General features: G+C 34.6%; 7 protein-coding genes across 13 annotated transcripts in view; 4 read left to right on the top strand and 3 right to left on the bottom strand.

Moving 5' to 3' along the window:
* LOC125862826 (uncharacterized) lies at window positions 1–1,146 on the top strand. Its single transcript, XM_049542942.1, has one exon. It carries the CDS (start codon window positions 1–3, stop codon window positions 1,144–1,146), a length of 1,146 nt encoding a protein of 381 aa, XP_049398899.1.
* Window positions 1,147–4,982: 3,836 nt separating this feature from the next.
* On the top strand, window positions 4,983–8,559 carry LOC125862003 (uncharacterized). Of its 4 annotated transcripts, none has more exons than XM_049541970.1 (3): window positions 4,983–5,168; window positions 7,168–7,255; window positions 7,941–8,559. In XM_049541970.1, exon 3 carries the CDS (start codon window positions 7,968–7,970, stop codon window positions 8,514–8,516), a length of 549 nt encoding a protein of 182 aa, XP_049397927.1. In that variant the 5' UTR covers window positions 4,983–5,168; window positions 7,168–7,255; window positions 7,941–7,967; the 3' UTR covers window positions 8,517–8,559. The 4 variants fall into 4 exon arrangements, with proteins under 4 accessions (XP_049397927.1, XP_049397928.1, XP_049397929.1 ...); XM_049541971.1 differs by having other exon boundaries at window positions 7,168–7,260; XM_049541972.1 differs by lacking the exon at window positions 7,168–7,255 and adding an exon at window positions 6,188–6,270.
* A 693-nt stretch (window positions 8,560–9,252) lies between these two features.
* LOC125862001 (uncharacterized) lies at window positions 9,253–10,398 on the top strand. Of its 2 annotated transcripts, none has more exons than XM_049541967.1 (2): window positions 9,253–9,729; window positions 9,828–10,398. In XM_049541967.1, the coding sequence occupies exons 1-2, from the start codon at window positions 9,571–9,573 to the stop codon at window positions 10,269–10,271; spliced, it is 603 nt and encodes a 200-aa protein (XP_049397924.1). In that variant the 5' UTR covers window positions 9,253–9,570; the 3' UTR covers window positions 10,272–10,398. The 2 variants fall into 2 exon arrangements, with proteins under 2 accessions (XP_049397924.1, XP_049397923.1); XM_049541966.1 differs by having other exon boundaries at window positions 9,825–10,398.
* A 240-nt stretch (window positions 10,399–10,638) lies between these two features.
* On the bottom strand, window positions 10,639–13,974 carry LOC125861999 (succinate dehydrogenase subunit 5, mitochondrial-like). 3 transcript variants are annotated; one of them, XM_049541963.1, is made up of 5 exons: window positions 13,725–13,923; window positions 12,536–12,846; window positions 12,273–12,458; window positions 12,077–12,158; window positions 10,639–10,960 (listed from the first exon to the last, which is right to left on the bottom strand). In XM_049541963.1, the coding sequence occupies exons 1-4, from the start codon at window positions 13,873–13,875 to the stop codon at window positions 12,120–12,122; spliced, it is 687 nt and encodes a 228-aa protein (XP_049397920.1). In that variant the 5' UTR covers window positions 13,876–13,923; the 3' UTR covers window positions 10,639–10,960; window positions 12,077–12,119. The 3 variants fall into 3 exon arrangements, with proteins under 3 accessions (XP_049397920.1, XP_049397918.1, XP_049397919.1); XM_049541961.1 differs by lacking the exon at window positions 12,077–12,158 and having other exon boundaries at window positions 13,725–13,974; XM_049541962.1 differs by lacking the exon at window positions 12,077–12,158 and having other exon boundaries at window positions 13,728–13,974.
* A 1,458-nt stretch (window positions 13,975–15,432) lies between these two features.
* Window positions 15,433–16,491, bottom strand: LOC125861996 (probable carboxylesterase 2). The gene has a single exon (XM_049541958.1). The coding sequence runs from the start codon at window positions 16,448–16,450 to the stop codon at window positions 15,476–15,478; it is 975 nt and encodes a 324-aa protein (XP_049397915.1). The 5' UTR covers window positions 16,451–16,491; the 3' UTR covers window positions 15,433–15,475.
* Window positions 16,492–19,303: 2,812 nt separating this feature from the next.
* On the top strand, window positions 19,304–22,479 carry LOC125861994 (uncharacterized). The gene is made up of 6 exons (XM_049541955.1): window positions 19,304–19,503; window positions 19,606–19,838; window positions 20,267–20,525; window positions 21,048–21,227; window positions 21,678–21,833; window positions 21,966–22,479. The coding sequence occupies exons 1-6, from the start codon at window positions 19,399–19,401 to the stop codon at window positions 22,128–22,130; spliced, it is 1,098 nt and encodes a 365-aa protein (XP_049397912.1). The 5' UTR covers window positions 19,304–19,398; the 3' UTR covers window positions 22,131–22,479.
* Window positions 22,480–23,037: 558 nt separating this feature from the next.
* Window positions 23,038–26,369, bottom strand: part of LOC125861980 (uncharacterized) — an 11,079-nt gene continuing 7,747 nt past the window's right edge. The window contains exons 11-16 of the mRNA XM_049541935.1: window positions 25,947–26,285; window positions 25,759–25,860; window positions 24,478–24,775; window positions 23,844–23,992; window positions 23,483–23,767; window positions 23,038–23,375 (exon numbers count right to left, since the gene is read on the bottom strand). Of these exons, the coding sequence (XP_049397892.1) occupies window positions 23,166–23,375; window positions 23,483–23,767; window positions 23,844–23,992; window positions 24,478–24,775; window positions 25,759–25,860; window positions 25,947–26,285 (1,383 nt within the window). The 3' untranslated portion in view covers window positions 23,038–23,165. The remainder of the gene's footprint in view (window positions 23,376–23,482; window positions 23,768–23,843; window positions 23,993–24,477; window positions 24,776–25,758; window positions 25,861–25,946; window positions 26,286–26,369) is intronic.

Here is a 26,369-nt window from a genome sequence, read left to right as displayed (position 1 = left end):
ATGACAAATCTAGAAGGAGAGTCTGATTGTGTTGATTCTACGAACACAAAAAGTTTGCATAGTGATTCTGAAAATAAGATCTTGAACTTTCCTACATTCAATCCACAAACAGACGGAGACAATCCAATTTTAGCTCTAGAATGTGTTTTTGAAAGCAAGAAAGATTTTAAAAGTGCAGTAGTTACTCATGAGATTAAGAATGTAAAGTATATCCAGTGGCTCAAAAATGACAAAGAAAGAATGAAGGCCGTTTGTATACATTCAGAGTGCAAATGGGAAATCACAGCATGTAAAATGCAAAGGGATACGTCTTTCCAGATTAGGAAGTACATTCCTACACATAATTGCAAGGAGTGGCATTATGATAATAGAAAAATAACATTATCATTCATTGCAAGAAAATACCTCACAGAAATTAAATCAAACAGGGCTTGGAGCTTAGTTGATTTTAGAGATAGAGTAAGTGTAGATCTACGAGCTCATGTAACTTTATCTCAAGCCAAAAGAGCTAAGATGTTAGCTATTGCATTAATTGATGGTGATATCAAGGATCAATACAAAGTGGTGTGGGATTATTGTATTGAAATTGATAGGACAAATTCAGGTAGTACAATTCATATGAAGTTCACTGAGAATGAGATACCGAACAAGCCATACAGATTTCAAAGGATATACATCTGTTTTGCTGCTTGTAAGCTAGCTTTCAAGGTAGGATGCAGAAAAATAATAGGCGTGGATGGTTGTTGGTTGAAGGGTCCAATGTATGGGACTCAACTATTAACTGTTGTTGGAATTGATGGTAATAATAATATATTTTCCATTGCCTATGCAATTGTTGAGAAAGAAAGTAAAGAGTCGTGGGCTTGGTTTTTGAACTATTTGAGAGCTGATTTAGATGTAGATGAGACTGGTTGGACCTTTATGTCCGACAAACAAAAAGGTCTTATTGAAGCTTTTAATGAGATTTTGCCATATGTCAGTCATAGATTTTGTGCAAGACATCTTCATAACAATTTTAAGAGAGCTGGTTTTGGTGGGTTCACATTAAAAAAAATATTTTGGGCTGCTGCAAAGGCTATCACTGTAAAAGAATTTGATGCTTGCATGGTACGTATAAGAGAGTTAGATCCAAATGCTGCCGATTAGCTCAATGACAAAGAACCTAGCCAATGGTCAAGGTCTCATTTCTCATTAGATGCCAAGTGTGATATTTTATTAAAGGGAAAAAGGACGAATATACCCCCGAACTTTGATAAATGGTACGTCTATACCCTCCGTTATACTTTTCGTCTGTCTCAACCCTTGTCGTCCAATAATCGGTGCACATTTGTCCCTCCCACTAACGGCACCCTCTTTGTGTACACGTGGCGAAATTCTAAGCCACTACCCGGTTGACCAACTTTTTAAACCCAAATTCTAAGAACCCGCCCCATAACCCAATAAACCCACCCAATTTGTGGGTAAAATATACCTTCTAAAATCTGAAGAACCCACCCTATAACCCAATAAATCACCCGATTTGTGGGTAAAATATACTCTCTAAAATCTAAAGAAAAGACTGAAATTCTAAATCATTTTCGTTCATCTCACAAACCCTAACCTAGTTCATCAGATTTTAGAGAGTTCATCGGTGCAATTGCTGCCTCAAATGCCGGTGATTTCTTAGAAACACACATCAGTGTATCATTTTGTCTAGCCTCGTCCTTAAATGCAGTCAAAGGGTTAGAGGATTCATAAGCTAAAGTTGGATGTCTGCTGCTGCTGCTTGTGGTGCCTAGATGCGAAAGTTGATGCCTGTTTTTGTTGCTTTTGTTAGTGAAGATGTTAATGGATTGGAGTCTTTTTTGGCAAATTTTACTAATTATTGAGTTTAATTTTCCTAATTATTGAGTTTAAAATCTAAAGAAAAGACTCAAATTTTAAATTTTAGAAGGTATATTTTAACCACAAATTGGGTGGGTTTATTGGGTTATGGGGCGGGTTCTTAGAATTTGGGTTAAAAAAGTTGGTCAACCGGGTAGTGGCTTATGATTTCGCCACGTGTACACAAAGAGGGTGCCGTTAGTGGGAGGGGCAAACGTGCACCGATTATTGGACGGCAAGGGTTGAGACGGACGAAAAGTATAACGGAGGGTATAGACGTACCATTTATCAAAGTTCGGGGGTATATTTGTCCTTTTTTCCTTTATTAAATAACATTTGTGAAGTGTTTAATAGCATGATCCTTGATGCTAGAGACAAGCCTATTGTGACACTTTTGGAGAAACTGTGATATCTTCTCATGGCTAGAATGTTAGCTAATAGGGAGAAAGCGCATAAATGGAGTTCGAATGATGTTTGCCCAAAGATTAAGGATATTTTGCACAAAAATCAGACTGCAGCGGGTGAGTATATTCCTAGAAAATCTAATCAATGGAATTATGAGATTATAGGAGCTACTATTCATGATAGTTGGGTTGTTGATTTGGAGAACAGAATATGTAGTTGTAGAAAACGGAGTATCATGGGAATTCCTTGCAAGCATGCTATTGCAGCAATTCGGGTGAAGAAAGATAACATTCTTGACTATGTGGATGATTGTTACAAGGTCGAAACATATAGAAGAATCTATGAGCATGCAATTCTTCCGATAAATGGGCCACAAATGTGGGCTAAATCAACTAAAATTCCTCTATTGCCTCCAACAATCGTAGGAAATAAAAAGAGAGGAAGAAAATAAAAGGCGAGAAGAAAGGAAGCCGATGAAGTTGGAGCAAGTCGAACAAAGATGAAAAGAAAGCAACAATCTCTAGACTGCAGTACATGCAACAAGCCTGGTCATGACAAAAAAAACTTGCAAATATAATGTTGTGTCACAAGATACTACTTCAGTTCGTCAAAAACTACCTGTACTACTATATCTTAACTATATCATAATTGGTTTCTTATTGGATAATCTTAAACTAACACAATTTATATGTGAATTTATGATTCAGGTTAGAAGAGGACATGAAGAAGCGGGACAAGAAGGAGCTGGACAAGAAAAAACAGTTGGACAAGAAGAAGTAGTTGATATAGATTCTGGTTGGATATACTCTCAACAAACACAAAGTTAAAATGAATCACTGGTAATTTACCTTATTTTGAGTGCTAATATGTGTTCAATGTTAATGGTAGTTTAGCCTTATCCAAGTGCTTATCTATGCATTTTTCAGGTGTTGATATCTCATTTTTGGTGCTACTATATTGCTATCAGATTGTTGGTGGATATGATGCTGCAACTATATTGCATTCTCATGTGGTATTCCTCTGTTTCATTTTCAAGTGTTGTTGTTCTCAAGTGTTGTATTGTTCTAAATTCGTAGGTGTTGCGGTGTTGCCAATATACTGTACTTTTGGAGTTATTTTTATGCATTTTCAAGTGTTTTGAACTTTAAAATGATGTTATAGTTCTGTTTTATTCTGCTGTTGCTACTATGCTGCACTTCTTAGTGTTGTGTTGCAGTTATTGCTCTTTATTTTTTGGTATTTTGATATCTCTTTACCTCTAAAATCATGTTATCTTTGTGCCCTTCTAGTATGTCTATTCATTCAAAAGGTGCTAATACAATTGAAAACTAAAATCTGAAATCAATCTAGGTGAATTGAAAATATTTTTTTTTTCTCGAAAAATTATGAAACTTAATAGAATAAGTAGGCTCTCGGTTACCCTTCTTTCCTTTACTTTCGTTTATTTAGCGAGGAAAACTAATGAACCAAAATATAGTCTATGCAATTCTTATTTTTCTTCATAATTGCCAGAAGCCCCAAATTACAGAAAGGAACAAAAACTAGAAATAGGAAGTAAAAGGGACCGAAGAACAGTAAAGGAGTTTCTCAGATAAAGAAATTGGATTAAATGAACAAATATAAGAAAGAAATGAAGAAAACCCAATTAATTATCAGATTTAAATTCAGGTCACGTGCATAACCCACTGGTTGGTTAAAAAACTAATTGTGGTTAGGATGAAGACTAAAAATACACCACTTTATTAAAAAATAGGACTATTAATGCTCCACTAAAAAGAAATAGGACTATTTTGAGTCTAAACTCAAAGATATAGGACTATTTTAAGCCTTTCCTTCTCTTTTTAGTCAACCGTAGAACGTGTCTAATTTGGTACATGAATTTTACATGTGACCTTCATTATGTAGATACTTACTAAATACCCACTAATATAAGATATTAGGATTAATAGGCATGATGTAGAAATGAGGATATTCGAAATAGGTGGATGTGGCTTTCGTAATGAACAAGATAAGAAAAGATGTGGCTTGGACGTGTGAAGAGGAGATGCATAGATGCACATGCACTAGTGAGGAGGTGCGAGATGTTGATTATAGAAGATACGAGGAGAGGCAGAGATAGGCCGAAAAAGTATTGGAAAGAGGTGATAAGACAAGATAAGACTCGAGACAGAAGGGTGTGGAGGATTCGCATTAGGGTAGAAGGATAGTAGGTAGGGTAGTATTGTCTTGCTTAGGGTACATTGTCTACACTTAAGATGAGGGTCCTTTGAAATCGTTTTTCTACCTTCATGAGGTAGTAGTAAAATATGTGTATATTATATCCTCTCAGATCTCACTTGCGAATTTCATTGGGTATGTTGTTGTTGTTGCACTATCGAGCCCATTTGGAGGTGGGTCTCCCAACAAGATTTTTTATTTACCTAAGATGCAAATCTGAAACCTCTGATTAAGTGGGAAACAATTTCACTACTACATCATACGTTAAAAAAATCCACTAATTAATAATAATAAATAACTATTCTTTAATAATCATTTTCACATGCTATGAATATTTTCTTCATGCAGGATCATGGGCTTCTTATATAAAACTTAAAATAATATATATAAAATGTAAACTTATGAGTCTAACTTCTATATCAATTAAAATAAAAATCGCAATTTGAAATCCTAAATTAATTTTTTGAAAGAATTTGAGATTTGAAATCGAGATGGTACGAAAACTAGATGCGGGCCTGCATATTAGGCATGAATTACAAGCCCAAATTATATCGCGATTTGGAAACCAAACACAAGTTATACGAAAAAAACCAATAAGCGGCAAAAATTGCAGAATATTGTTCTACTATTATTTCAAAGATTCAATCTTTTAAGAAGAAAAATTCTAGAGTTTCTTCAGCAAGGTAATTTCTTGATTTTTGTTCCTTTTTTGTTTGTTCAATTGTAATGATTAAATGGGTATTATTGGGTGAATTCTCAAGCTACAAACACTTTTTTTTTTTAATTTGGGGATTGAGCTAATCAATTAAGAGATTTTCACCATTGTTGAGTTGGTAAATAAGAAACTTTAGACTATGAATTGGTTGAGAAATATGGAATTTATTATGAGTATGAGTTGTAGAACTAAATTGTTAGCCTAAATGGATTTATTTTGGGACCTGTATGGATATGTATATTCATAATATATAATGATAATAAAGTCCAGATTGATATTTGTAGATTATGTGTTGTTGAATACTTGGAGAATTTGGAGAAGTAATTTTGAGTTAAGTTTTGAGGTAAGTCAAGGCTTACTTGCTAAAAGAGAATTTTTTTGTAAAACCATGCCCTCTATGTGTTTGATGAAATTGCTAAAAGAAGATTATGACGTAAGTACTTGTGGGAGCAAGTGAATGCGTAGTTTAAGACGGTATTACTCGATACAAACATAGAATAAGAAAATGATGTAAATACATGTAATATATGTTGCCTTATTTGACTAGTGTGTTACTTGGCTTAGCTTTCTATGACTACTTGTTATGTGGAATTGTTTGCAACAATTATGTTCAGTTCGTGCTTTTTTACCGCCCCCTTGGTGATTCGAACCCACAACTTTAAGGTTGAAGGTAAAGGGTGCTTACCACCTGAGCAAACCCTTCTTGTTCTAGACTCAGATGAGAGAGCTAGCCGACCTACCCTTGTGTGAGTGCCATGGAGGCCAGGGTTAGCTACCCCATGCTCATAGGGACTTAATTGAGTCTTCCTGCTTATCTTCCTTTTTTTGTGATGTGTCTTCCTGTTTATCATATTTTTCATAAGTTGGTCAATTACTTTCTGAACACTGAGGATAGAAAACGTAAGTTGACAGTAAAGTCTGTAGCACATAGCTTCTGCTGACCTTTCTCTGGTTGATACCTGATTATTTCCCTGCAAGTGTTCTCAGGTGCTTAGAGTGATTTCCTGTGGCAATTAAATATAAGCATTGTTCTGCAAGCAGACTGCTTGCAAGTCAAACACTCTATCCTGGTGGGAATATGTTCTTTCTTCTCCTTGGTGTTATAGAAAGAAGCCGTTTTAGCTTAAATGATATAACATAGTGGGGTGAAAATATTTCTGGGTTATAGTTGTGAAATTAGATCTGTCACTCTTAGTTCTTGTCCTTGCACGTACTGAAGTTCAGACACTGACAGATACAAATTATAAGCAGAAAAAGATTAACTGCTAAGTGAAAAAAAAAATGGGATGTACACCATTGACTATGTGTTCATAAATTGAGGTGGCTATTTTGGAATTCTACTGGCAAAAGAAGTGACTCACTGCTTGGGAGGCTGATCGCAACATTGGCTGCAGGCAGTGTTGTAGGAGGAAGAAGATTTATGTGAGCCTATAATCTTGTGTAAACAAGGAATGATAGTCTCTACTTTTACCTGTTAAGTTTTGCATCTTGAGAGGATCGAACTAGGTGCCATTAGTTTTGTCACTGATAGGCATTATTGACCAGTTAACTCTCTAGGATGATGAAAAGAGGTAAAGGAGTTATCGCAGCAATTTATGTCCATCGTAGTTTATTCTTAAACTTAAGGAATTCAAGCTTTGAAAGGATGAGGGATCTATATATTGTACGGCTCCGTTGATCACTTTCTGGATCTTTTTTCCATGATTGTTGAGTCCTTCTCTAGATCCTTTACTTCAAATTCTGAAATTGTAGCTTACGGGCAAATAAGTCTAGTATTTTAAGATGGCCACTTAAGACGCAGAACATTTACTTTTGCAGGGCCATCTGAAAGGCAATTGATTTTGATGTCAGCCATGAACCTCTCCCAATCTGATTTGCAATGTCTATGTTGCTTAGTGATTCACTTTTCTGTACCTCGCTTGTGTTTCGTCTGTTTTTCCATTGATGATTGTTGTCTTTTCATGCAGACCATAAGTGAAGGGAAACACTTTAGGCATCAGCATGTGCTAAATAGAATTTGTCTAATGTCATTTCTGTTGTAACTTAGAGAAACAGGTTTGGTAATTTAAGTTCTCTCTCTCTTTCTCTGATAAATGGGCTTTCTTTTCTAGCAATGGCTTATATTTACTAACATTAAGGACCCAGGATGCACAGCGTATAGGATCAAGGCAGACAACATATACTGCTAGTTAACCCTCAGACACTTAAGCATCCTACTGGTATCACTCTCGGCTGACCCTGTTTTATTATCCTTACGCAGAGGGGGGGGGGGGGAGCTATCAAAAGTCTTTCAAGCCACCTCCTACACTAAGCTAAGCGAGCTAGAAGCTAAAGTGAAATCTTTTTTGGCATCTTTTAGCTTTGACCCTTAGAGTTTCCTAACCTGCTGACATCCTGGCAAAGAGAGTCATTATTTGTATTACATCTTCGAATAAAAAGAGAGGGCTTTCCTCTTATCTCTGGAGGGGAGAGGGGATCTGGGGCGGGTGGCAAGGAGCAAGTCGAGTGATAGGGCATATTGAAGGATTCAAGTCCTGCAGCCTCAATTACAAGAATGATCCCAAATTGCATAAGAATAGACTTATCTTTTTGTTATATTCTTTTGAACTTTGCTAAGAAGTCTTTTGTACACACATCTTCTTGATACTTGTCCAGAAAAAAAATGGAAGAAAGAAAGAAACTGAACTTTATTCAAGATTCCACTCCCAATTTCGTGTTTTTTCTTGGTGTTTATTTGCAGTAAAGATTTTTCTCGATATAGGGAGCCATGATTTCAAGCAGCAACTTATTTCATAAAACCCACTATGAGATCCTAGATGTGAAGGAAGATGCAAATTTGGAAGAAGTCCGTAAAGCCTATCGTTCAGCCATACTTTGTTTTCATCCAGACAAGCAACAAAATGCATCAGAAACATCTAATTCTGAATGTCTGACAGAGAACAAATTTTTGGAGATACAGAGAGCCTGGGAAACCATTGGCAACCCAAGGTCACGTGCACTTTATGACGCTGAATTGCTTACTTTGAGACAGGATGCAGCAATATCTGAAGATGTCAGCTTAGATGACCTTACAGTTCAAGATTCTGGTGATATTATAGAGCTTTCTTATCCTTGTAGATGTGGTGACTACTATTTCATCGATTCGTTTGAGTTGGCAGACACGGGTTGTTCAATATTAAGAGACGGGGAAATGGTGTCTTTGCTAACGTCTAAATCATTGCCAACATCTGTTGTGCTTCCCTGTGGATCTTGCTCTCTTAAAGTTCGCTTACTGATCAATGGTGATTCTAGGCTTCCCATAGATGTTCACTTGTAATTGTAACTGTGTTGGAGACACAATTCTCTATGATATTTTTGCTCAAATTGTTGGAAATTGAAATGACAAACAAAAAAACAGGAAGTACGAAATTTGTTGAGTCTTTTTTTTCCTTGGTTACTAATTCTAAAATGGTTTGTTGGCCACATGACAGGGCTATTTTTTCATTTGTTTGTATCCAAATGCACCTTATATTTGAGTACTAAAATGCAATTTATATGCATGTTGAATATCTTGATTTTGATATAGGATACATATAGTCTAAACTATGAAGATAGGATTGTAGGAGAGCAATACAAACATCGTGCTGCTAGGGCAAGCAGTCTGAATGATGCACCCTAGATGACGAAAGTTAATCATACACTCTGACTCGAATAGCACGAGGCATGTGGAATCCTATGTCAATATAATAGCTGAAAGCATCACTATCTTAAGCTTTGACCCAAGTAGCATGGGACACGTAGAATTGCGTGTATAAACAGCACTTTTTAGCTCTCTTCAGATTTTCATGCATTACGGACCCGTTTACCTTTTTTCAACTCTTTTCATTTCCTGAGGGGAAAAGTTATCAAAAGTGGGCATTCTGGAAAGGAAAAGGCCATATTGACTTTTAACCAAACCAACATTTTTTCTCAAAGTCACTTTATAGTCTTGTACCATCTTCCAGTCAAGAAATATGAATGGACCTGCTATTGCAAGTGGTCATTATTTGGTACAATGTCCTCTTTCCCCCCTTAACTTTAGGCTGAAGTGAAAGCAATTCACCACAAATTTAGCATCTTGCTCATGACTAAGAAACACCAAATTTACTTGTATGCAATAAGAAATTCAGAAGTCCATTGCTTTAGCTTCAGAAAATACCTTACAGGTTCCTTTAGCTCAAGTCTTCACCTTAAAAAGATTGAAGCCTCATATTTTCAAGACAGAAGGCCACTTTCAAGCAGAAATTTCAAATGGAAATCAGAAGATAGATGACTAACAAAGAATTTAGTTCGGTTTCGGAACTTTTCACCTGCAACTCTCATCAAGAAATATCAGCAACACTTCTAAAAACATGGGCTTTTGTCTTAATCAAGAGTCACCAAATCATTCTAAGAGATTCAAATTACTTGTCTCAACTGTCAAGGATGCTTTTGCAAACTGTCATTCTTTCAGGAAAAGATCACATTCAAGTCCAGAAGAAGATGATCCGATTTGTGACTACGATGATGAAGTACTCACTTAAAGCCATGTAATTCTTCCAAGTTCAATGCTATTAACTGCTGATTTTCTCATATTTTTCTGAAAACTGTTACGCGGTTTTATCAGCAGGTATTTATATCAGCAGTGATAAGTCAATACATGGAGTTGAAATGCAGAAGAAAGACAACCATCACAACTGACAAGTTTACCTGGGCTTTCTCTCCAAGAACAGGAGATTTCTTCATCTCTGCAAGACTAAGACAAAAAGAGGAAGATCAAGAAACAGAAGAAAGGGAAGATTTTTACTCTGTTGCTAGTAGTTTTTCTCCCTGCTCCAATGCTACAAGCTTTGAGGCATTTGTCACAGCTAAGACGGTCTTTTCTCAATCATCAAGCATAGAAAGTATTGACTTCCAGGATCTCAGGAGGCATTCTGTTATCCAAGAATTATCTGACTGTGAAGGATGGCCATTTGGTCTATACCGAAAAGCCTTGTTACTTCCACCTTTGCCAAAATCACCATCTGATTCTTGGTCATGGCGTAAGAGTGCTAGAATGGTTAAGATGCACTGATAGTTAGCATTTGAAATCAATTACCTCTATTCTGCGAAGCAATTTTACATTTTCCCTCGCGAAAGGATGCTTGATCTTATGTTTATGTATGAAGCATGAACTATGTTCTTCAATAATGGCTACAATCTTTGCATAACTCAGCTTCTTGATATAGTTCACATGTTCAAAAAGTCCCTTTTCTTGTCTCACACTTCTCAACAGGCGTACTTTTAGAATAATTATCCACACTAGTGTCATTCACAGATGTTCATAGATTCAGTATTTCAGTTTGTTCAATTGAACACAAAAGAGATAAAAGTGAACTGTCTACTGCCACACAGTGCCATGTCCAATAATCAATCAAGAAAAATTAAATCACTGCGCCAAATTCATCAGTAAACCGGAATCAATTGACATGAAACACTCTCATTCTGAATACTCAGGAAACTCTCTCCTTGAAGAAGTTATTAGGATTAGTATCAACTACATATTACTGCTATCACATCATAAAAGTTGTGAAAGAAGAGTGCAAATTAACAGATCACATGATATCATCCTGTATTATCTATAACTTCCTTCTCTTTTTCCAGGAAAATGTTACGTAAGTGACTTAAAGGTGAAAACACTTCTGACTTTCAGCGATCATTGAAGGCTTATGCTCTTTGCTCAACATAGGAACCAGCCAGTCCTGAAGTCCCAAGTACTGTAACCTGGAGTAAGAAAGCCAGAAATCACTATGAGAACAAATACTGATAAAAAGTAATTGATAAAGAAATGGACATTGGACATAACTCAAACCAAAACGCTAGCTTAAGAGATGAGGATTGCTCAATACCATATAAACAGACTGACTTCCTAAAACTCACTGATATGAGACGCATGACCAGGACTAAACATCTGAAGTGTTGGCAATATAAAATGGGGGCCTAATATGGGTGAAACAATGAATTGGGATAGGGCCGATGCTGATACCATGATAAAAAAAATGGACATTGGGCCTAACTCAATCCCAAAAGCGCTCAAAAGATGAGAATTGTCCAAGACCATATAAAGCGACCAAATTTCCTAAGCCTACTGATGTGGGACTCTTAACAGTAATTTCTTTAAGAGATCCCATAACGTCTATTGTATTTTGTAGAAACATTCTCATTAGTGGTACTCGAGGAAGTATGATTTTGTATTTGAAACATCTCTTGCAAGAAACTGTAAAAAATTAAAAATTACAACCACATTAGTTTATTTCCATTTAAAAAGGGTAGTCCGGTGGAAAAAGCATTCCGCGTTCATGCAAGGTGCCGGGATGGACCGCACCCCAGGGGTGTAATGTAGATAGCCTACCCTAATGCAAGCATTAATGAGAACTTCCACAGCTCAAACCCGTGACCTATTGGTCACACGGAAACAACTTTACCATTGCTCCAAGGCTCCCCTTCAATTAGTTTATTTCCATTAGAATGGTAAATTTTGTATCACAACAAAATGCTTAATGTTTTCTACATAAAAAAGTTATAATCTGGTAAAAATAAGTTTTTGGCCAGGGTCCAGGAATTGCAGAACTAGTTACAACAGTGAAATGCAACACAAATCTGGAACGTTTTGAAAAATGAATGGTCAGTAGACTAAGCGCAACAACAATAAAGAAATTAATTTTCCAGAAGAAACTGAACCCCACTCTATCAAAATATAGTCTCATGTTGGCAGAGGTTTCTAAACTAATTATTGTATAGTAACTTTGTACGCAGAACATAATTTGAAGGCGCAGAGGAAATCATACTGAATAAAATCAATTTTTTGAAACAAACCAAAAGGAAAATGAAAAGGATTACTTGTCCACAAATTTAGAAGAATTATTTGACTTTCTTAAATTACTCAGGGTGTCCTCTCCTCTCCCTCTGCCACTTTAATGCCCTAATACAAGAGAAAAGTAATTCGGGTTGCAGATATTGCTTGTGATGAAATCATAACCTATTCATAGAAAAACTGAAATATGTGGAACCAACTTTGCTGAAATGTAGATTGTACCTTTCCCCATTCAGAATCAAGGCCACTGCATCTCATTTTCAAGTGTATCATCTTTGTCCCGAGTTCCATCTCCACTTTCTTCTTCAAGTATACCTCTTCTAACCCAAAAGCACTCAAGTAGGTGTTGTAACGTTGAAGTATTGTTTGGAATGCTTCAGAGAATTCTTTTGACATAGGCTTCACATTCTGCAACAATATAAATAATTGAACAGCAAGAACTTGAGAAAATGTGAATGAAGTCCCTAGTTTTAAAATCCACTTACCTCACCACTTAAACCAATCGCGTCATCCATCTCCATTTTCAGAGATGTGAGAATCCCTGTGAACTCCTCCACTGCCTCTGCTGCACGGAAAACATTAATCAAGGCTTCCTGGCCAGCTTTGTCATCAGTACTTTTTGTCAATGCATTCTCTGCATCACCAACAACTGCATTTGGGAGCTCATCCCAGCTTGCAGCCATCAAGTCCTTAAAAGCTCGTTTGATCTCCAGATCTTCTATGTCAGGCATGTGGGCTACATCCTCACTAAAAGAGCGTGTGCTTCCTATTGCAGTTGTCAAAGGATGTCGCAATTCTAGAGTGTAGAAAAATCCATTTAGTTTCGCATTATTGAAGTAAGATCCCAAAAATCAAAAGCAGTACCATCTATCTCCACACGTGATCATTAAGCTGCTTCATGATTTGCAGATACAGAACTTGTGAAGGAAAAAGTAATCATTGAGGACCTTTCTACTCAATTAAAATCCTAAATAGTTTGTAGTAACCCTCAATCTAAGTAATGTTCTCCATAATCCAACCAAGGAGCCAGCACTAGTACATTTACACATGCCCATACTGATCACAGGGTGAGTAAAACGAAACATTTACCAAAACCATGCTCACTACCAAGACAATGTTTTTGCAGTGGGCCAATGTCATGCTCCGAAATTCATTTGTAGTTTTGCAGTGGGACAATACCATCGTCAGAAATTCATTTGCCTTAGAAACTAGTAAAAACTACCTTCTTTATTATATAAGCTCAATTAGCACTCGTAGTAGGCAAGACCTGCTGCAATCAGAACAAGTCTTGGTTATGCCACTAGTCATGATCAGCTATATGAATCCTCAACATCCATTTGGACATGTCTCAATCTCAATCAAGTCTGATCAGCTACTATATGAATCCTCAAAATCCATTTAGACTATAAATTCAACTTCTCTAATAACATGACATTTCCAATTTGAGCAGAATAAAAATATGATCTTTCAAATTGGGTATGTCCAAAAACATGGGAATATTCATAAGCAAAATCACAGTAAATATATGAAAAACATATGAAAATGCAAGTAACACGAAAAGGGGTTCTAGGAGAAGCTGAAAAATACAATCTTTTAAATTGGGTATGTCCAAGAACATGGGAATATAAGCAAAATCAAACTAAATATACGAAAAACAGATGAAAATGGTAGTACCACGAAAAGGGGTTCTAGGAGAAGCTGAAAAATGAAGGCCCCGATGGGAGTGGTGGTTGACGGCGGCAGCTGCGGCGGCGGAAACCGAGAAAGCTGAAGATCTGCGACATACAGAACGATAGAGTGATTGTACCAGTTTCAATTTCTGCATTTTTTGCTAAGTTTTTGCTTTGTTTGATGAGCAGATTGAAAACTTCAGAGTCCCCAATGAACCTAACAACTCCTCTCAAGTTGTGTGTGTAGTCACACATTTTGTTTTACTAAAATCAATTGGACTAACTTTCGATATTAAATTTATTTAATATTTTAAATTAGTATATTTGAGAATTATATGAAAAATATTATAAATTATAATCTTTTTTATAAAATACATTCTATTATTCATTTAATACAGATCCTAGTTAAGGTATTTTCGGCCCACCAAGCGAAAGCAATGTTTTCTTGGTCACAACCAACTAAGGCTAAAGTTTCATTAAAGAGTCTTTCCACGTGGTAGAACCTCTTCAGGGAATATAAGGTTTTCATAATCTTCGTAGTGGCTGATCGAAATTCGAATCTAGTGATTCCTTCTCTTTTGGAGTTGTGGTGAGATACTGTTTTCCAGATCGTCATTGGTCTCCATCTATTATTTACCGTCTTTAACCTCCTTTCAAAGATTTGGGATGTATTTCAGAATCTAGAAATGTATTAGATGCTATCAGGTTTTGGAAACTTTTTTGTTGTTTTCTTATCGACGGTTGCCTGACTTCTCTTTGAAAATCTGGTATGTGTTGTATTTTTGGCTTACACACCATTTTGAAGTTATCAAGGTGTGTGCCCATCGTGACCTCGACTTTTGAATCGTGATAAAAGTATTGGTCAAAGTAAAAATAAAACATGACAAGTAAAAAAGAAACAAAGAGAATATCAACTTGTAAATAAATTGAGTTAAAGATAATCTCATGTTGTTAATTAAAAGAATCACAAAAGAATTTGCTAGTAGTGTATTATGATTTATAGTAGTATTTTTCAGGTAAGTTATAAATATGTATTTCTTGCTTATCAGTTTTTGAATAAATAGAAGTATTTTAGTTTTCTCTAGAATTCAAACATGATATCTAGTGGTTCTTCATCAGTCATTACAATATTGACTATTAGGTTGAACAATAATTGTTTATGACTATGTTTTACAGAAAGAACCTTTGATTCTAACAAAATGCATCAATTTTACAAATATTTAAGATAATAAAAATGAAAATGAATGAAATAGGAACAACTAGCATACTTAATATGAGATCTTAGGTTACAACCTCTTTTTTTTTTCTTTTTTTTTTTTTTGGAGATAAGAGGTTCTTCAAAAATATAACAATTGAAGAAAAAGAGAGCACTGTATGACTATGTATGTCACATGTATTTTGTCTTCTAATTGTCTTTATTTGAGGTAGAAAATAACATATTTAATGCATTTAGTAGAAGAAGATTCTGCTAAAATAATACAATATATATATATATCAAAAAGTATAATAAATAGAAGTATCCTACCTCTAGACATAATAAAAGAATTTCCAGAACCACAAAGCGCCATGCAAATGGATGGATCGTCATATATATATACATTACGTTAGTAATGCTCAAATAAGATTTTTAAATATATATATATATATATAAATTCAAGTTGTTCAAGCATTAACTAGAGAATATTACATAAAATGACTAAAAGTATTATACTTCATAAATCCATTGCAAAAAAAATAATTAAAAGGCAAATACATTTAAAGAAAATGAGTCCTTTCCCTATTGAAGAAATGGGCCAAATTCTTCATCAAGTCTTTGGACTTTTGAGAGTCCAAATCATGCAAATGAAATACATGGTCCTCTCCTTGTGTTTCATGAATCTCAACCACACCCATCCACCCGCTCTGGCCCAACGCTTCATAATAGGCCCACCCTCTATCCTTCAAAATATCTTTTTCTGCTACACAAATCAAGACTCTACGACATCCCAGGCTCATTAAACCTGGTGCACCTTTTGCAATCGGATTAACCCTTGGGTCATCATTATCCGGATTCGATGGACATACAAACGACCACATTCGATCCACACCCGCCTTCTTATCAGGGTACAAACCCTCCGACCCGATTGGATTCGACCCCCAGAAATACGGGTGGATTAAAGCAACACCAAGAATATCAACCATAAGCTCCGGGTCAACACTTCCAACATTCATAGCCATATTATGTGCTATGTTAGCTCCTGCGCTATCACCAGTTAAGAAAACACGTGTGAAATTCGCATGTTCATTCAGCCAAGGCTCAGGGCCGTCGCCATTATAATGGGCGAAAGCCCATTGTAGCACTTGCCATGAATCTTCATATGCAACATGTACATGGTGTTCAGGGGGCCTTCTATAATGAACTGAAATCGCAATAACTCGTGATTCAGACACAAGGGTGTTAAGATAATTATGATAGAGTGATGAAGAGGGAGTGAACATACAAAATCCTCCACCATGAAAATAAATAACAAGTGGTAATTTTTTGTTTTTACAATTAATTGGGAGATAAATACGAACATAAACTTCAGAATTAGGGACTATATTTGAAATATCTTTTGATGAAACTCCAAATTGAGAATCAATACCTGGAGGAATTGCATCAATACCCAAAAGTCTCTCAACATGGCCATTTTTGTAAACTTTAAGATATGGTAAGAGCTCATAATCAAGCTCTAAATTGCTTGTAGCCATTTAAATTTTAGCCTTAAATTAAGTATAGTAGTTGATTATTATTTTTTGAAATTTATGTATTTATATTATGTTCAAATTCGTTATCTTTGTGATATCTATTGAACATTTTGTATCCACAAGTTTGTTATGCATATATGTTGTACTTAAGATAAGGTGAAACATTGGCTTATTGGCTGCTTTTTAATTGTTGAAAGTGATTTTCAGTGTTGGAAAAAGTTAATTTTATGTATTCGGAAGGAATGATAACTTTTTAAATTTGAAAATTATTTGATTCAGTCTTTTTATTTTAATCTTAACGATATGTTTTTACTATGAAATGAATGTTAATAAACCACTACTATTACTACTAATAGTTTGAACTTCAAGATATAGCGTCTCCGAATTTTGAATTGGAAAAGTTAACCGTTAGAACACGATATTTCTAAAAGTTGAACTTTATGATAATTAAACTCCAATCGTTATGAAATTTTGAAGTTTGCATTGAAAAAATAATTAAACTCCAATCGTTATGAAATTTTGAACTGAAAAACTGAACTTAGCAACATAATATCTTGGAATTATTAACTCAAAGTTAAATTCAAAACACAATATCTTAAAGTTTTAAATCGAAAAATTAAACTTCAAAATACATTATCATAAAGTATTAGGTATGACTAATAATTTATAAATAATGTCTTCCTTCCANGTTCTTTTCACATGGTTTGTTGTGTCAATATCCCTTAATTTTGTGCATGACAGCATGAGCACTTATCTATTAATAAATAATTATTATTAAGGGATAAGGGTCTGAAAAATATATTAACTTTGGTCGGATTTGCTGTTGCGATACTAAACTTTCATGAGGACCTATTACTTCCCTAGACTATTTAATACCGTATTTTAAACATATATATTTGCCCACGTGGACATAAAAAATAATGTAAAATTATAAATAGTAATGTGTCCACGTGGGCACATATATACCTTTAAAATATACTATTAAATAGTTCAGGGAGTAAAAAATATGGTATTAAATAGTCTAGGGAGGTAATAGGTCCTTATGAAAGTTTAGTATTGCAACAACAAATCCGACCAAAGTTGGGGTATTTTTCAGACCCTTAATAAAGAAACTTTTGCTCTTTTTTTTTCTTTCTTTTTGTCTATCTTTTTTTGTGTTGTTAATTTCATAATGTCTATATGTCACCGACAGTTCTATTTAGTTTTAAGAAAATTAATTTAAAAGAATGATATTTAATATTGAAACATTTTAATTTAATTTAATTTTTTTCCATTATCTTTAAAAATATATGTTTTTAGTCACAAAAATATCATAACATGCATATTTAGAATCACAAATTTTAATTCTTTTTTTTTAAAATAATCCTACATATTCAAATACTGCTAACTAAATATTAATTCTTGTATAACTATGGATATATTACTAGTGCTAGAAAGTATATTACTAACCAAGCTAAAGTATAAGCTATGTTGAACTTATACGTTTCCGATGTGATGAGATGGTTGTGATTTCTTTGCTCTTAATTAGAGATTTTCGGCTTGAATTCCTGAGGAAGAAAAATATCTCGTTGGGAGCGTTGCTCCTAGAAATGCTCCCTGTAATTATTAAATTTTAATTAATCGAGCATCCATACAAATATGAAACACCAACTAAAAGTAGAAAAAAAATTGTGTTAAATTTTATGCAAGATTTAAATTAGCAACCAAACAAAGTATTAATTAATAATGCTGATTTTTTTTGGTAAAGATTAATACACCTTATACACCCAACTAAGGTGGTCCAAATAGGTTTAAATTGCATTCGATTTTGCAAGTTTGATTTGAATATTGTTTTTATTTTTTTATTTTGAGTTGCTTCTTCTTCTTACAAAAATTGAAGTACCAAATTCAATATACAATTAGAAATCCAAAAATTTTAAAACTTAAATGCAGAATTTATCCACCATCTAAAAATACAAACCGAAAATCTAAAAAAAAATGAATTTCAATTATTATTATTTATTATTATTATTTTCGAAACTAAGTAGGAATATAATTAATTCATTAATTAAATAGGATGTGTTTAGTATGGAGGAAAATATTTAGGTAAACAAGTGAATTTTTTTTATATATGTGTTTGGTATACAAATAAAAATTATTATCCTAAAATATTTATATATATTTAAGACAAAACTAAGAACGTGGAGTGGGGTTGGGTAGGATTGAAAAAATGCAACTTGATTTTTCTATATTTTATTAAGGATGTCATTCTCCTTGGTTTCAAGAAGACTTATTTTTCTAAGAAAAATATCAAAATTTATTGATCATCAAACACGAAAAAAATAATATTTTCCTTCGTATTAAACACACCCTTAATTTATTCATGGGCAAAGTTGACTTAGGAATTTCATCTGAATCCCCTTCAACAAAAAATTATATTATTTATATATAATTAATCTTTTTTTATGCATATATAATACATATTGAACCCTCTCTAGCTAATCCATATATACTTTTTCACATTTTGAACTTTCTTAATTATAAAAATTCTAACTCCGCAATTGCTTTAATTATCTTCACTTTTGTTTCTTTTTTGGTCTTTTGTCACATCTCTTAAGACAACTGTCATAACCGACAAGTAGCTTTTCTTTGTCACCTTTGGAAAAAAGTGACAATCTTTTGAATTTTGAGAATAACAAGAAAATTAATAGATTAAAGAAATGAAATAAAAACATGATAGAGACAACAATAATAAGATTCCATATTATAAATTTCATAGCATTATATCATATCATATACTGTTGAAACTGATCTAGTCAGTTTGAAATTTGTACAAATATTAATAAAAATCATCACTATCTTCATTTTTATTTTATATTATAGTACCTTATTACATATCTTGAATTTTAATTTCAAGATTTCAATTGACCATTTCTTTCTCCTTATTTTCCTCTAAAAACTCTACAAGGTAGATGAACCAATATTCAACCAAATTTTTTTCTATTTTTTTAAAAATTTATTCTTTGATTTCATCTGTTTTTTTTTTTATGGAGATTCCTAAATTATGGAAACCTCAGGTTAGTTTCTTAATCTAATTTTCATTAATTATATTGTTTGATCTAATCTAAGTGCTTAAATAACTTGTGTATGATTCTTGTTTTTTTTTTTGTGATTTTCAGGATTTATTTGTGATTAAATCACCTAAACAATCTTTGAGATTGGTCCTATTAGTATTTGCAGTGGTTTGTGGAATTTATATATTATCAATGTGTATAAATCAAACAAGTAATTATCTTTTACAAGCTAAATCACTAAGTATTCATGTGATTAATAGGCATAATTGTCATTATCCTATTTTTCAAGAAGAAGATATTCATTACTTGCATTTTCCAAAGCCTCAAACTTTTACCAGGTACCTCTAAATATATATATACTGTTCAGACTCTTCAAAAATGTTGTTGCAGTACTTGTGTCAGATCCTTCGAAAATTATTGTACTACTTTTGAAGGATCTGACATGTACTCTATATGACATTTTTGTAGAGTCTGAACAACATAGATTATTCCTCTTTTTGGTTTTAGCCTTATATGTTGCTTAGACTCTTCAAAATATCGATTGGTACCATGTGTGACATTTTTGAAGAATCTGAGCAACATAGATTGTTCCTCCTTATGGTTTTAGCCTATGTTGCTCGGACTCTTCAAAATGTCGATTAGTCTCTAAGTGTTGGATTCTGAAGGATTTGACACGGGTGTGACAACAGTTTTGGAGGGTTGGAAGAACAGAGGTTTTAGATAGATTGAATTGGACTAAATGACATGTTTTTTGATTGAATTGTAGGGAGGAATGTGCTTGCAATCCTGTTCGATTTTTCGCGATTTTATCGATGCAGAGATCAGGGAGTGGATGGTTTGAGACATTGTTAAATAGTCATATGAATGTGAGTTCTAATGGAGAAATTTTTGGTGCAAAATCAAGGAGGACTAACGCTTCAGTAATATTGGAAATTATGGATAATGTCTTTAATCTTGATTGGATTAGTAGCTCATCAAAGAATGAATGTACAGCTGCAATTGGATTTAAGTGGATGCTTAATCAGGTAATTAGTACTAATCCTATTTCAATTGATGATGTTTCGTGTTCGATAACGGTGGTGTCCTGTACAGTTTATGTATACTTTGACTATTTTATTATTAGTCCACCAAAATTAGGGCAGATGGAAAAAATCACCTAGCTAGCGTTTTTCGCTTCTACTGAGACTCTGTTTCATCAAGTCTAACGTCATCAACCACTACATTAGCCTTTCTCGGATGGTACCAGATGTTAATATCATAGTCCTTCAATAACTCAAGTCGTCTCCTTAGCCTCAAATTCAACTTTTTTCCGTCAAATGGACCTTAGGTCTAATTCAACCCTGAAAGCTAGCTTAAGAAGGGAGGATTGATCAAGTTCATTTAAGCAGATCACCAATCTGTTAGACATAAAGACATGATTAGTTTCACAAATCTCGCTGATAAACTCTGTTTTTAGTCGTGTTTTCTTCGTTTAAAAGTGCATTAAGTTCATAATTTTCGACATTGTTAGATTGTTCTGAACTTTTTTAATGTGTATGAACTTGAAGGGAGCTTTGGAGTATCATGAGGAGATTGTGGATTACTTCAACAGAAGAGGTGTCTCTGCAATATTTCTGTTTAGAAGAAATCTGCTACGCAGGTTGATCTCGTTGCTCGCTAATTCGTACGATAAGGATGCTAAACCGTTGAATGGAACACACAAATCTCATACACATTCTCCGTATGAGGTAAGGCCTTCCGTCCCCTCCTTCTCCCGTTCTCTGACTCTTCAAAAATATTGTCGTGTGTGTGTCGGATATGCATTTTTCAAGGGTTGACATGGATGAGGCAACATTTTTGGAGGGTCAAAGCAACATAGATTAACAATGTGTTTGGTATGATGGAAGGAAATATTCTTCAATAAAAAGTCATTTCTGGTGGAAAGTCTTGACGTAACTGGTAAAGTTGTAGTCAGTGAGTGGAAATAGCCTCTTGCAGAAATGTAGGGTAAGGTTACATACAATAGAGTCCTGTGGTCCATCCCTTCCCGACCTTGTGCATAGTGGGAGCTTAGTGATTTGCTATTGATTTTCAAGGAATTATTCTTCGTAAAAGCATTTTCGAGGAAAACATTTTTCATGGTGTCTTACGAATGCGGTTCGTCGTGTCATTAACTTGACGTTTTAAACATGTTTCAGGCTAAAGTATTGGCAAAATACAAGCCAGTGGTGAATATGTCATTACTAATACCAAATTTGAGGAATGCACAAAGGAAGGCTAATAGAGCTTTGGAATGTTTTAAGAGCACTAGACACATTCTTCTTTACTATGAAGACATTGTTCAAAATCGCACCGTAAGGCTTTCGTATTCTCTCTGTTCCAATTTATATGACATTATCATTACTTTAAGAGTCGAAACAACTTTTTTTCCTCAATCATCTTAACCACGACAAATTACAATTTTTTATATATATTTGACTCTGCAGAAACTAGCTGATGTTCAAGAGTTTTTGGGGCTGCCTCAAAGAGAACTCATAAGTGGCCAAGTTAAGATTCATAATGGTCCTTTGTCCCAACAAATAGAAAATTGGGATGAAGTGCAAAAAAGGCTCAAAGGAACACCATATGATACATTTCTTATAAAAGATTAACTATATACTAAAATATAGAGTAATTACCACATACAACATATTTGATAGAAAATTGGCTATGGAGATTCAGCGCGGTTAGAAATTAATACAAACATAAAGTGCTTCGATAATGGACCAGACCTCTTGATAGAATTCGAAGTTGGATGAAGTTCTAACCATCTATCAGAGAAAAAAGAACGGAGATCATAAGATGTCCTGCCCAATTCAATCTTGTTAATGAACATGAGACTCAATTATTATCAAATTTTGAGTTGCTCTTTTTTGTTGCATTTGCTTATAGATCATTTTTATTTGTTATTCATATATACATCATACATGAAATCAAATATTTTTGAGAGTTTTTTTCTCAAATAACATGCAACCCCACAAATGACGACTACTTCACTTATTATTTAAGTATTAGCCACCTATCCTGGAACGGGATAGAAAGAGGATAAACCAAGTGTCCACTAATCGAGGCCCGCCTTTTAGCACTTCCCTTCCCAAAAATGGACCTTAGGCTAACTCATCAAAAGTTAGCTCATACGAGGCGAGGATTGTCCAATACCAAAATATAGATAGAATTCATTCCTTGTAACAACGCGGAGAACTTTACAATGTGCAAGATGCTAACTCTTCAACATAGCGTTCAATTCAAGTTGAACATGTTCCAACTAAATTATGCAATGCTGGTTTTTCTCATATTCCCAGCAGCCAGAAGCAACTAATACTACTTTTACTAATGAAATGAGAAACATTAGACCATTTCGCGTAACATACAGTACTGTATATATTTGATCTGAAGTGTCTAATGACGAAAAGCAAAGATGAACATTAGTCCATTTCGCGTAGTATACAGTACTGTATATATTTGATCTGAAGTGTCTAATAACGAAAAGCAAAGATGAAAATTTTCACCTATGATTTCAAGGAACATCTGTCACAGCTCTTCACATATTCGATTTCTTTCGAAAAGGTTATGATATCAATTACCATCTAAATTCTAAAAGCCTATATGTACAAACTGACAGTAGAAGAGTCTTGTAATCAAATGAGTTATTGATTAACTGACCCGTTCGCTAATTCTGAATCATGTTTTCCAGTCTTTTCAATCACAAATTGGTCAATAATCCGTACAGTATCTACAGGATCTTGATTAGGGGAGGATGCTCTCCATTTGCTGGGGAATTTCTGAAGGTAACTTGGATCCTGCGGATGTTTTGACTCTCCGTCCCATTTAGGATCCAGTTTCCACTCTTTCGGAACCTACAAATTGACAGATATTATTAGAGGAATTGCCAAATGGAAACAGCTCGAGTCCAACTTTCGATAATGCACTTGACCTTTATTATCACAGAAAAGTGTCAAAATACCTTATCAACTGCAAGGGTAAAAACTTCAAGATCGCCTTTGTTGTTGATATGAAACCGTGTAAATGACTTGTAGTTAGCAATACGAAGTGATGAAAAGGCTTCGTCGAAATGTATATGAAGCCAATTAATGCAAATGTATAGGTAGCTTCCGAATACCAAAGAAACCACCGGAGTTGAAAAGACCCAAAAATAAAGGAAGACGGATGCATAATAAATTACAGCACCCCCTCGAGATAGTGAATCCATCCCATTCTTGCAGATAGTATTCCTAGTAACTGCCATTACCTGAAAACATGCATCAGATATAATTAAACGATTTGAGTCATCACAAAGCAATACTCTAACAGGGCATAATTCTTACCTCAGGAACATCAAAAGCAGACATGAGATATTTAATACAAGCCGGGTAAAGGCCAAATGTCCAGTGTTCTATTCGTTTCTTAAGACCCGTTGGGTCTGGAAAATGCTCACTCTCCACTGATTTGTACCATTCATATAAAGTATGATAACCTGGATTGCAGCATTCAGTAGTTAGGAAAGGAAATACATAGATGCAAAAACATGAAACAAAGAAATCGTCGCTTAGCTAGGTAATCTCTCAAGAGAGGCTCAAGTAAAACTCAGTTTTCAATGGAGTAGTTAACTAATGGATTCAACTTTCAATGGAGTATCCTAAAAGCATTCGGATATAATCTAGACAAATATTATGGGAGGTTAGAGGATAGGGGTGTGGGGTGGGAGGATGGGGCTACGAGGGTGGGGTTGGGGGGAAAGTCGTGAAGATTAGGTGTATTGGAGAATGGGCAGGACACACTCAATGTGGAATATCACTTGTGGAACTTGTTTTCCGTACTTCCACTAGGGAAATCATTTTCCCTCGTTTTGAAGGAACTTGTTTTCCTAGAGAAAATGTTTTCCAAAAATTTTGACCAACCGAACATGGAAAAACACACTCAAAGACAATCACAAAATAGAAACAAAATACAAAATCTCACCAGAAGTTGCAAGTAGTTTATGGCGAATACATGTCTCAATGCCTAATTCTAGTAAGAGCATAAGAATCACAGCCGCAGCTAGGTGTGCAGACACATGAAGAATCCCAATTACTACTTTCTTTTTCCAAGGCACCGTGGATGGCACAAAGGATATTGCAATTATTAATAGCAGCACCGCGCCGGTCAAGGAGACATATGAGCGTCCAAATATATACATAAATGTACCCCACACTGTGTCGAAGAAGGTTCCCATGTGACCCGAAAATGTATCATCCTTGAAAATGTGATCAAGCCGACACTAGAAGCAAATGGGAAATAAAACATTTAGTTAAATGTGTTACATGAACACGTCTAAACTGAACATTATATTTACATAAGCACACATTTGATGTACTTGACAACAAAATAAAAGATCAGTTGATGCATAAAAGGCACTTAAATGTCGGAAGCAATAAAAACACAACTGAAAATCATCAATCCGTAAATTTATACATTGGACCAACAACATAATCATAAGGTCATAATTAAGAGTAAGCATTCTAAACTAAACTTTACCTCATAAAAAAACAAAAAACTCAACACGTTTAACTCTTAATGAACAGTGATTTTGTACACTCAGATGGATAATTTAATGATGTTTAAAATAATGTATCATAAAGTTAAACATCACAATCGAAAATAAATGTCTAATACATTATAAGATTGATAAGTTTATAATACATAGAAGGAAACAACTGATATTTCAATGATAATGATCAGATATTGCAACACAACATTTCCACGACCTAAAACTAAGAGATATAATTATTGGCATAATACATAAAATACAACTCAGATTGCACCACAGGCAAGTAAGCACTCCAACTTTGAGTATACATATCTAGACATCTCAAACTCGTCTCCACTATGTCACTTGAAAACTCCAACTTACCAAATGATCCTCTAGACACCTCAAAAGCTTACATGAGACATCAGCGTCGAGTGTCCACAAGACACGGTTGGGACAAGTTGGAGTGTTTAGTTGTCAGTTGAGACTAGGTTGAGGTGTCTAGATGTGCATTCTCAAAGTTGGAGTGTTTACTTGTCCGTTGAGACCAAGTTTGAGTGTGTGGTTATTTATGTATTCTGGCTAAGTTATTTTGAGATACAACTTCAACTTAAGATGTCATATATTAGTTTTATCAAACAGCCCCTAACTGAGTTACCATGAGGGAGAGTGCGGATAATGATACCTAAAGTAATCCTAAAAAGAAATAGATCAAAAATCAAATAGAAAGTTACCTGGGGGAACATAGAAAAGGCCAACATGAAGTATATGATGCCACCAATAAAATCAAATTGCCAATTTTTCTTCCTAAATTTCAATATATTTCCCAAAGCAATCTGCAAAATAGTTATAGCATATTACAGGCCTTATTTACAGCACTAAATAGTCTGTCTATATAATATAAAGGAGATTGATTACGTACCCTACTTGAATCTTCAAAAGTTGGGTAAGGATTTTTACACTCATAGGTTGTTCCGTATAAATTGTTGAAATTCTTGAAGACATGTGTCGGATGCAAAAAAGCACCCCCACAACCATTAACAAGTAAGTGCTGGACATAAACCTGTTTATCTGATTTCGATTCAACAAACTTATGGCGCATATAATGATGCACATCCCCAGCAATTCGAAGTTTACATCTCCCGTTTAAGTGGTCACGTATCAAGTATGAGATATTCTTTCCAGTAACTTGATCGAAGTACCAATCGAGAAGCCAATTAGGTTCATGTGTCATAATGATCACAGAATCATTCTTGCCAACCTGAAATCCGTTAACCAAGGGTTAAAGTTTTCAACTCTATAGGGGGATTGGTTGGTTTGGGGTTGGGGGGGGGGGGGGGGGGGG

Source organism: Solanum stenotomum, chromosome 4, assembly GCF_019186545.1.
Source record: "Solanum stenotomum isolate F172 chromosome 4, ASM1918654v1, whole genome shotgun sequence".
Taxonomy (NCBI): domain Eukaryota; kingdom Viridiplantae; phylum Streptophyta; class Magnoliopsida; order Solanales; family Solanaceae; genus Solanum; species Solanum stenotomum.
The sequence above is the reverse complement of the archived record's forward strand: the minus strand, read 5'-3'. Positions and strand labels throughout refer to the sequence as shown.

What these genes read in the sequence shown, in the direction of transcription:
- LOC125861996 (XM_049541958.1), bottom strand. Translation starts at nt 16,450, where the DNA reads ATGGCTACAAGCAATTTAGAGCTTGATTATGAGCTCTTACCATATCTT.
- LOC125861999 (XM_049541961.1), bottom strand. Translation starts at nt 13,875, where the DNA reads ATGCAGAAATTGAAACTGGTACAATCACTCTATCGTTCTGTATGTCGC. An exon ending in CGATTGGTTTAAGTGGTGAG is followed by an intron (nt 12,459 to 12,535) that starts GTAAGTGGATTT and finishes ATATTGTTGCAG; the next exon opens with AATGTGAAGCCTATGTCAAA. An exon ending in TTGATTCTGAATGGGGAAAG is followed by an intron (nt 10,961 to 12,272) that starts GTACAATCTACA and finishes TTCTTACTCCAG; the next exon opens with GTTACAGTACTTGGGACTTC.
- LOC125862826 (XM_049542942.1), top strand. Translation starts at nt 1, where the DNA reads ATGACAAATCTAGAAGGAGAGTCTGATTGTGTTGATTCTACGAACACA.
- LOC125861994 (XM_049541955.1), top strand. Translation starts at nt 19,399, where the DNA reads ATGAACCAATATTCAACCAAATTTTTTTCTATTTTTTTAAAAATTTAT. An exon ending in TTAAGTGGATGCTTAATCAG is followed by an intron (nt 20,526 to 21,047) that starts GTAATTAGTACT and finishes ATGAACTTGAAG; the next exon opens with GGAGCTTTGGAGTATCATGA. An exon ending in ACATTGTTCAAAATCGCACC is followed by an intron (nt 21,834 to 21,965) that starts GTAAGGCTTTCG and finishes TTGACTCTGCAG; the next exon opens with AAACTAGCTGATGTTCAAGA.
- LOC125862001 (XM_049541966.1), top strand. Translation starts at nt 9,571, where the DNA reads ATGGGCTTTTGTCTTAATCAAGAGTCACCAAATCATTCTAAGAGATTC. An exon ending in TTTGTGACTACGATGATGAA is followed by an intron (nt 9,730 to 9,824) that starts GTACTCACTTAA and finishes CGGTTTTATCAG; the next exon opens with CAGGTATTTATATCAGCAGT.
- LOC125862003 (XM_049541970.1), top strand. Translation starts at nt 7,968, where the DNA reads ATGATTTCAAGCAGCAACTTATTTCATAAAACCCACTATGAGATCCTA.